Here is a 9,782-nt window from a genome sequence, read left to right on the forward strand (position 1 = left end):
AAATGTTACTACCGTATCAGATGTCTCCATGCTCGTGAGTCAGCATCTTGGACGGGTCGTTTGCAGTTTTTTTTTTCAAATCTTTTTTCTTCCTTTTCAATTGAAACAAAAGCGGGAGGATGGGGATGTAGGAGAGGGGGTTGGGGAGGGGGTTTGGTGGCTTGTTGAAATGTTTAATCGACTTGATGGACGCTATTCTATGTTTCTTCTCTTGACGCGACCTGGTCGGCCATCTCCGAAGACGACTTGAACGAAAGTTAATTATCTACTGGCACACACCGAGTTTTCGCAGGCGGATAATGATCAGCGGGTGAGTGGCCAGTTCCAGCTTGAACACCTGGATCTTCAGGCGACCTCCGATAGTCGTCGATCTTGAGGCCAAGCACATAAAACAGGACTTGTCCAACTCTTCCTAGCAGGGCGATACCCAGGAACAGAAGATTTTAAGATTCCCTTGACCGTTAGCAACCCACGGGCCACTTCCCGGGTTTTGCTTAACATGACGGTAAATGACGCATCAGACATCGCGACGTCCAGTCAGACTTCAGCATCGAGGCACGACCGTTCTGGAGAACTCAGAAGAAATAGTTTTCCGGAAGCATCTTTACAACCAGAAAAGAGTTTCCCCAAGAATCCCGTGGCAACATGTCTAGCACATAAGATTTCCTAAAATTGAATTACGTGTTATTTAAAATACGGGTTGAATCGTGAGTTGTGTTACCGTTACGCTGATGTAATAATTGGTTAGCTTGAAAGGATTATGCACAGCAACAAGCAGGTTGTTTTCGTCAATTCCATCCATCAAGAATTTCAGCTAGGCTCAAACCAGCGAAAGGAATCAAATTAAGTTCACGTTTTCAAGAGATTTGATGGTATGTTACGGTAGGTAACGCTGAAGTAATCTCGGTGCAACCACGTCCTCCCGTGCTTATCGATTTCAGAGCACATACAACGGGCATCTAAAGCAGTTCAGAATAGACCAGATTGTCCAACTTCAACGCAATGCGGTTCCTGAGTAACGAAATCCCAACTTCGAACCTCCGGAGTCAGCAAACCAGCTCCAGCCAACCAAAAATCAAAAACAAATTCTGTAAAAAAAAACTCAGTCAAAACACATCGAACTTGAAAATTATTTTAAAATACCTACAATCCTGCCTAAAACCGGAACCAAAAAAAAAAACAGCGGAAAAAACCCGGTCCTTACCGGATAGTGGCCACGATAGTGAAGTTGGATCCGCATCACAAGAAAAAAAAAACGAAAATAAATGACAACACTAAATAATCATAGCCTGCTGTAATCTGTCAAAATAGTTAAAACCGTTAAAACCTCCAGCGCCCGTGCGAACGGTTTGGTTTTAACTTGGTTATAACTTAAAACCATTTCGTTATAACCGGCTATAACTCGCCCGTGCGAACGGGTATAACGCTTCTATTTTAGTTTAGTCACCCAGTCCCACACCGGTCGTTCCCAAATTGGGTTAGCAGTTTACAACCCAGCAACCTTACCGGTGGTTGCTGAACTATTCTGTTCGGCAGTTTGATGAAAGTGTTTTCAATATTATTTTTTCAATGAGGCAATTCCAAATATTTTTCAATGTTTATGTTCATGCTGGCCAATCTGGAACCGGTTACCGGTGGCCCCTTGGGGACACTTTCGGAATATGAAAGAAACCTATCATCCGACATTTCAAACTTCATGAAATTGAAAGATATGTCAATCTTTGGTCATGTCTTTGTTCGCTGATCCATTCTGGCCAATCTAGAACCGGTTACCAGTGGCCCCTTGGGGACACTTCCAAATATGAGAGAAACGTCGTAAGAGAAACCCTATCATCCGACATATCAAACTTCATGAAATTGAAAGATATGTCAATCTGCGATGTTCTCTAACCCATTCTGGCCACTCTGGAACCGGTTACCGGTAGCCCTTTGGGAACAATTCCGGAATATGTTAGAAATCCTAACATCCGACATATTAAACTTCATAAAATCGAATTATATGACAATCTACGGTCATGCCATTGACCCAGTCTGATCACTCTTGAACCGATTATCGGTGGTCCCTTGGGGACACTACCGGAATATGCAAAAAAAAAAACCCTATCATCTGGCATTTATCAAATTTTCATATTCCGGAAGTGTCCCAAATGGCCGCCTGTAATCGAATTCAGAGTGGCCAGAATGAGTCAGAGTTTAACGGCATGAGCATAGATTGTCATATCTTACAATTTCATGAAGTTTGAAATGTCGAATGATAGGTTTCTCCGGTTTCTCTCATATTCAGGAAGTGTCCCCAAGGGGCCACCGGTAACCAATTCCAGATTGACCAGAATGGATCAGAGAACATCGGCATGACCATCTTTCAATTTCAAGAAGTTTGAAATGTCCGATGAAAGGTTTCTCTCATATTCCGGAAGTGTCCCCAAGGGGTCATCGGTAACCGGTTCCAGAGTGGCCAGAATTGGTCAGCGAACAACGGCATGACCATAAATTGTCATATCTTTTAATTTCATGAAGCTTGAAATGTCGGGTGATAGGTTTCTCTCATATTCCGGGAGTGTCCCCAAGTGGCCACTGATAACCGGTTACAGAGTGGCCAGAATGGAGCAACGAACAACGGCACAACCAAAGATTCTCATATCATTCAATTTCATGAAGTTTGATATGCAACACGATGGGGTTTCATAGAAAAGTCAAGTTGGCCGTTTATCGGGTCTCTGGTAACCGGTTCCAGGTTACCTGTAACTGGCCAGTAACACTCCACAGTGGTTCTGGCAATCGTGTATTGTGTTATTAGTAAGTTTTATGGATAAATTTGAACTATCATGTGTGTAATGGTATCGCATATTCGTGAAAATCGGTAAAACATGAACTTTTTGGATGTTCCGGATTTCCGGAACCGGTAGGTCACCTGGCCCTGATATTAAATTTGTGATCAAAGTACAGGTAAATAACTGGTGAATGCAACCCGGAGCATCCTGATTGGTTGAAATTTGCCAGAGATAGAGGTCGTCAAAGTTCGGGTCTCAAAAAGATCTTTTTCTTTTGTAGTAGATTCCACGTGGCCACAGTGGTTTCGGAAAGGGACATCCTAAGTTTTCATCTGAGACTAAGAGAACCGGATTTCGTCAAAAACTTGATTTTTGGTAATTTTTTAAGTTTTGGGTCGAAAAGGACCCCAATACATTATATGTGATTTTTTTAATACCAAGGGAAAATTAAAGAACAATTAGAATTTTGGCCTCAACCCAAAAGTCCTTCAGAACTAGCCCAAATGTATTCTGTTCGGACCCGTGAATTGGCCAACCTCGAAATCCGCGCTCACCTGATTTTATCCTGTTCGTTGGACGTCTAATTTTTACGTTGTGTTTTCGTCGTGTGTTGTGTATTTGTGCGTTGTGTGTCGTCCTCTGCGTTCCGTCCTTCCTTGTCCCAAACTCCTTCCAAATCCTGTCTGTCCCGTTCCTGTCCCGCTTTCTTCCTTCTTTCTTTTGTAGGTTCCAGGTAAGTATTTCCAGCGGGTTTCAGTTCCGGCAGCAGCGGCAGCAGTAACTTTTATCCCCACTGCAGGCCGAACTTCGATGGCGGAAACTTCTTTTTTTTTTTGCAGGCTGAACCAAACACCAGAAAAGCGCACGAGAACGGCGGAATCGACCAGGGTTCGCAGTAATCAAACGGGTAAGTAACGGTAAGTATTTTCTTCTTCACAGGTAAAAACACAGAAACGACTTTTCTTCATAAAACTACAAAATTTATTCAGACCGACCGAGACTTTATTTCCTAAGTCCAAGAAGTAAACAAAAGTGTTCCTCTCAACGCGATCCGACCGCGACGACGATCTATTTCGACTGGTAATTTGGTGTGAAGCAGAATGGAAAAACGGTGCAGTAGTGCGCGTGATCGCGACGATCAAGACTACCACTACCACCGCCCTGCCGTGTATGTACGCAAATTATAGCAAGAGAATTTATGCTACACGGCAGGGTGGCGAGTCAATTTTGCTCTGCAACCAAACATGCCGGCCACCTTAAATTCTCTAAGAATTTAAACTAGACAAATCTAAACGCTAATTTGAAAAACTAAACCTACTTAAAACTAGCACTTCAAAAAAATTCAAAACTTCTTCTTGACGCCTTCTTCACCAACTCCGTTGCGCCGCAGGGTTGACGGTTGACGGCGATCTTCCTCCTACGCTGCGCCTTGTGTCGGTTGAGGGTTGAAGGCGTTTGTGAGCTGCACCGTCGAGTCCTTCTCGAACGGCAGCAAACAGATACGTGCGGACTGCCGCTTGTAGACCGCACCGTTCGGCAAACGCAGCTTCACCACGCGGACGACGCCGTCGGGGCCTGGGTAGACCTCGACAATCCGCGCGAGGGGCCACTCGATTGCCGCCTTGTTGTCCTCCTTGAGGATCACCATCTGTCCAGCCTTCAGCTGGGTCGCTTGCGGGAATTTCTGGTTCTGGTTGTGGAGCTGCGAGATGTACTCCCGCCTCCACCGCTTCCAGTGTTGCTGCACCAGCTGCTGCAGTTGCTGGTAGTGTTGCAGCCGGTTCGTCGGGATGTCCGTGTAGTCCGGATCCGGAATCGCTAGCAGCGACGATCCGGCGAGAAAGTGCCCGGGCGTGAGCACGTCCAGTTCGTCCGGGTCCTCCGACAACGGGGTAAGCGGGCGCGAATTCATGGCCGCTTCGATCTGGGTGAGGACGGTCGCCATGTCCTCGAAGGAAAGTTGTCGTTGACCCAGCACACGGACGAGTGACGTCTTGGCCGACTTCACGGCCGCCTCCCATAGGCCGCCGAAGTTCGGCGCTCTCGGTGGAATGAATTTCCACTCGATCCCACGACGGGACGCTTCGCTGGTGATCTCCGTGATCACCTTGGTGTCTCGAAGCAGCTCGTACAGTTCGCGCAGGTGGTTGCTTGCTCCCTGGAAGTTGAGACCGTTGTCCGAGTGGATCTCGGACGGTAGACCTCGGCGAGAAACAAAACGACGCAGGGCAGCAAGAAACGCAGCGGTGGTCAAGTCCCCCACCAGCTCCAGGTGGACCGCTTTCGTGCTGAAGCACACGAAGACCGCGATGTACGCCTTCTGCGCAGCTGCTCGACGGTGTACGGGCTTCAGGTAGACAGGGCCACAATAGTCTACGCCGGTGACGGTAAATGCGCGAGAGAGAATTGTTCGAGGTTTTGGGAGTTGACCAGGGGTTGGTTTATAGGGACAGGGTTGGTACGGAAACAGCGCACACAGCTGCGAAAAGTGTAAGTTGCCAATTGTTTGCCGTTCAATGGCCAAAATTCGTGTCGAATTTGAGCGAGCGTCATACGGGGGCCAGAGTGGAGCGAGGTTTCATGGTACGCGACCGCCATTTGTCGCGTGAAAACGTTGCTGCTGGGAAGGATCATGGGGTGTCGGGTAGAGTACGCTTCGCCTGCGAGTCCAAGCCGGCCACCAACGCGCAGAATGCCCTGCTGGTCGAGAAACGGGTTGAGCAGCTTCAGCGACGAGTGAGTCGGAACGAGTCGATGGTTTGCGAGCGCCTTGATCTCCGCGGCGAAGGGTTCCTGCTGCACGCCGCGCACGAGAGCGAACTTTGCCTCCTTCAAATCTCCAACGGTGAGAAATGGGGTTCTAGGGGGCTGCTTGCGACGCTGACATCTCCGGACAAACCTCACGCAGTACGCCGTAATCCTCAGCAGCTTCCAGTAACTGCCGTAGCGATCGATGAGCGGGTGAGGTTCCGGGGAAGCAGACACGATCAGCACGTTCTTCTTCTTCTCCAGCAACTCTTCAGCAGGCTCGTCGACCTCCAAATGCTTCACTCTGCTCCAGTACTCCTCGAACGACTCCAACCACTTTGGTCCGTAGAACCACAGCCGCAATCCAACGAGATCTTTCAGCATGACTCCACGGGAAACGAGATCCGCTGGGTTTTCAGTCCCCTTGACGTGGTTCCAGCGATGCCCTTTCGTCAACTCCTGGATGTGCGAGACTCGGTTCGCAACAAACGTGGGCCACACGTACGACGGTTACCTCAGCCACGCCAGCACGACTGTTGAGTCCGACCAGAACCAACTCTCCGTGCCCTCCATCTTGAGGGCTTGCACGACCTTCTGGCACAGCCTTGCTGCCATCAAAGCTGCACACAGCTCCAACCTCGCCAGGGTGACCTTTTTCAACCCTGCGGGACGTGACTTGGCCGCCAACAGCGAAATTTTGACCAGCCCCGACGGGCTGATCGATCGAGCGTAGATGCACGCTCCGTAGGCCGCTTCGGACGCATCCGCGAACACGTGAAACTCGACAAGGACCGGATTTTCCACGAAAGCGCACCTGTCGACTGAAATCTTCGACAACTCCGGCAACTGCTGCTAGAACTCAGTCCACCTCCCGGCCAAATCCGGTCTCAATGGGTCGTCCCAGCCTTGAGTCGCGACCCACAGCAGCTGCATTCGAATCTTGGCCCACGAAATGACCGGAGCAGTGATCCCAGTTGGATCCCAAAGTTGGGCAATGACCGAATAGACCTTCCGTCTGGTCCATTGCCCATTCACGGACAAACCCGTGACATCGATGCCGAGAACGTCTGGCCCTGGCTGCCAGTTTATTCCCAGCGTCTTCACCTGCTCCTGGTCGAAACTGAGCGTGGTCTGCGTACCCAAATCGTCTGCAGCCAGCCCTGCCAACGCCCCTGTGGCGTTTGACACCCACTTGCGCAGCCTAAATCCACCCTTCGGCAACAGCTGCTCCAGCTCCTGCCGCAACAACAGCGCTTCTTCTTCGGAGTCCGCTCCGCCGATGAAATCGTCCACGTAGAAGTCACGCAACAGTGCTTCCTTCGCACGTGAATACACCTCTGCTTCGTCCTGCGCCAGCTGCTGCATACAGCGCGTGGCTAGGTATGACGATGGGGCCAACCCAAACGTCACCCGTAGCGTAGCATCTCGTACGTCCTTATTGGCTCCGACGGCGAAGGCCTCCACAGAATCCGCTGCAGAGGGGTATCGTCCGGATGGACCTTAACCTGCAGGTACATCTTCTCGATGTCCGCAACCAGGGCTACCTGCTTCTTCCGAAAGCGCAACACCAAATCGAACAACGGGTCCTGGAGAACCGGACCAATCATCAGCGCCTCGTTCAGCGAGAAATTCGACGTCGTCTTGGCAGAACCATCGAACACGGGCCGGATCTTCGTCGTCGTGCTGGACTCCTTGAAGACCGGATGGTGAGGCAGGTAGCATTCAAGCCGCTTGTCGCCCTTCAACTCCTCCTCCGAAACAACCTTCATGTGGTCCTGATCCAAGTACGCCTGAATCGCCTCGTTGTACCGCTTTCGCAAGCTTTCGTCCTTGCCCAGCCTCCGCTCCAACTGCATCAGCGGCCGCACCGCCATATTTCGCGATTCGCCGACCATCTTCTCGAAACCCATGCGCTTCGGAAGTCGCACCACGTATCGACCCGTGACGTCGCGTGAAAACGTGGCCTGAAAATGCTCCTCACAGTCCTGTTCCTCTTGTGACCGCTTCGGTGCCTCCTGCAGCTCCTCAATCGTCCAAAAACGCTCGATCTTCTCCTCCAGGGTCGCATTGACGGAGACGTGACAGCTCGGGACGGGGTTTAGACTCCCCAGATCGGTCTTTCCCGCAGCTATCCAACCGAAAACCGTGTTCACGAACAGCGGAAGACCTTCTCCCGGCCGCTGGATCTGCACCCGGCCACCATTCAGCAACAGGAACTCGTAGAAGAACTCCAGCCCTAACAGCAAATCGATTGGAGCTCGCTTGTGGAATCCGGGATCCCCCAACACCATGTCAGAGGGCAAGTTCCACTGGTCGATCGGAATTGTGGCTGACGGCTGGTCCTCCGTCACCTTCTTCAGCACCAGACACTCCATCGGGACCGTATAGTTGGTGACACGCGAGGAGACAATCGCCGAGCTATAAACCTGCATACGGGAACTTCCGACGCCGGAGATCGGCACGCTCACCTTCTTCCGCGGCAATCTCAAGATCTGACACAGTCGCTCACTGATCAGATTCGCCTGCGACCCTCTATCGAGCAACGCTCTTGCGGTGTGCAACCGGCCATGGCAATCCTTCACTGCCACGAGCACCGTCGACAGGAACACGTGGACCTTCCGCGACTCCGCTGCCACATTTGCAGCGTAAATTGTGGCCACCAAACTCGTCACCGCTTGCGTTTGAGCTGCCGGCGCCGTCGAGGAACGCGAACCACCCTCCTGTGAATCTCCCGTTACCGCAGCGTTCGGAGTGGAACCGGAACCAGGTCTACCAACAGGATGCAACAATGTGTTGTGCTTCTCGCTGCAACTGGAGCAGCGACTTCTGACAATGCAGTCCCTCACGAAATGGCCACCCCACAGACAATTTCTGCAGAGCCTCTTCGACAACACCAGCCTGTTACGACCATCCAGTGACAACTTCTTGAAGTCCGAACAGCTCGAAAGCGAGTGTGGGCCGCTACACATCCTGCACTTCGGAGAGGAAGAGTCGGAAGCGGCGTTCACTGTCAGCTTCGGGAAAGATTTCTTGGGCTGGGCTGCTGGAACTGAAGACACGGAGGGAGAACCACGCTGACTGCCCAACAGCTGATCAACTGCGACCGCATCCAAGACCTTCGTCCGCTCCTCCAGGAACGCTATCACGTCGGTGAACTGCGGGTCCTCCTTCTTGGCTGCCAACGCCTCCCATTCCTTCTGCGTCACGTCATCCAGCTTCGACACCAACAACTGCGTCAGCATCACGCCCCAGCCACCGGTCACTTCGCCCAACTGGTCCAGAATCTGCGTACAACGGCTGAAGTAATCCACCACGTCGTGGATGCTACTCGACGACACCCCTTTCACTCGCGGAAACTGAAGCAACCCGTTGACATAGCGCTTCTTCTGGAGATACTTGTTGGCATGTCGCTTGACCAACAAGTTCCAGACCACCTGGTAGCTCTTGGCGCTGAACTCACTCGAGTTGATCATCTTCTTGGCCTCACCGATAAGACAGTCTCGCAAGTAGTGGAACTTCTGAATCGCGGTCAAATCAACGTTTTCGTGGATGAGGGACTTAAAAGTGTCGTGGAAAGGCAACCACTCATCGTACTCCCCACTAAACTTCGGCAAAGTGATCTTCGGCAACTGTATGCCGGCACGCGCAACGCATGCGCTAGACCCAGAAGCATCCCCAGAAGGCAACCTCGACTTCAACCCTGCCCTTACCTTATGGTACAACCCCTCGAACTGCTCTCGGACTCGCTCATGTTCCTCCTCCATGGCTGTGGCATCATCCTCTTCCTTGAGGTCCTCCTCCTCGATGGTCTCGATCTCAAGCTGGAGCGCCTCGAACTCCGCCCAGGCCTGGTTGACCGCATCGAGCCGCGACTGCACCTGATCGGCGTGCTTTTCCAGCACAAAGTTCTGCAGGAACTTGTCGGCGCGGTTGAGAGACGCAAGGATGGTGTTGCGAATCTTCAGCTTGTACGACACCTTCTTCGGCATGGTGACGCAGGGCAACTGAACTGCAAAAAGAGAGCGAAGCGAAGCACCACACAAACAATCGCTAGGGAGTTGGAAAGAGGCTCACCTGTGAGCCTATTAAACAAAGCCTTGTATGTTTAACGCCCAACAGGATACTCTCCAAAACTCTCCGCCGGCCGATGCACAGCCGCAGCGATGACGTCGCCGAAGAACAGCGAAAATCCCTCGAGAGCAGCGCGTTGTCCACCGAGAAAGGCGAAATATTGCAAACACCGTCGAGCAACGAAATTCCAGC

The 9,782-nt window shown here is 51.3% G+C and overlaps 2 protein-coding genes across 2 annotated transcripts; both read right to left on the bottom strand.

Moving 5' to 3' along the window:
- Positions 1–4,188: 4,188 nt before the first annotated feature.
- LOC119770026 lies at positions 4,189–5,903 on the bottom strand. Its single transcript, XM_038264101.1, has 2 exons — positions 5,327–5,903; positions 4,189–5,144 (listed from the first exon to the last, which is right to left on the bottom strand). Exons 1-2 carry the CDS (start codon positions 5,901–5,903, stop codon positions 4,189–4,191), a joined length of 1,533 nt encoding a protein of 510 aa, XP_038120029.1.
- Positions 5,904–6,925: 1,022 nt separating this feature from the next.
- LOC119770029 lies at positions 6,926–9,508 on the bottom strand. The gene is made up of 2 exons (XM_038264108.1): positions 9,230–9,508; positions 6,926–9,076 (listed from the first exon to the last, which is right to left on the bottom strand). Exons 1-2 carry the CDS (start codon positions 9,506–9,508, stop codon positions 6,926–6,928), a joined length of 2,430 nt encoding a protein of 809 aa, XP_038120036.1.
- Between the last annotated feature and the right edge of the window lie 274 nt (positions 9,509–9,782).

This window comes from Culex quinquefasciatus, chromosome 1 (assembly GCF_015732765.1).
Source record: "Culex quinquefasciatus strain JHB chromosome 1, VPISU_Cqui_1.0_pri_paternal, whole genome shotgun sequence".
Classification (NCBI taxonomy): Eukaryota; Metazoa; Arthropoda; class Insecta; order Diptera; family Culicidae; genus Culex; species Culex quinquefasciatus.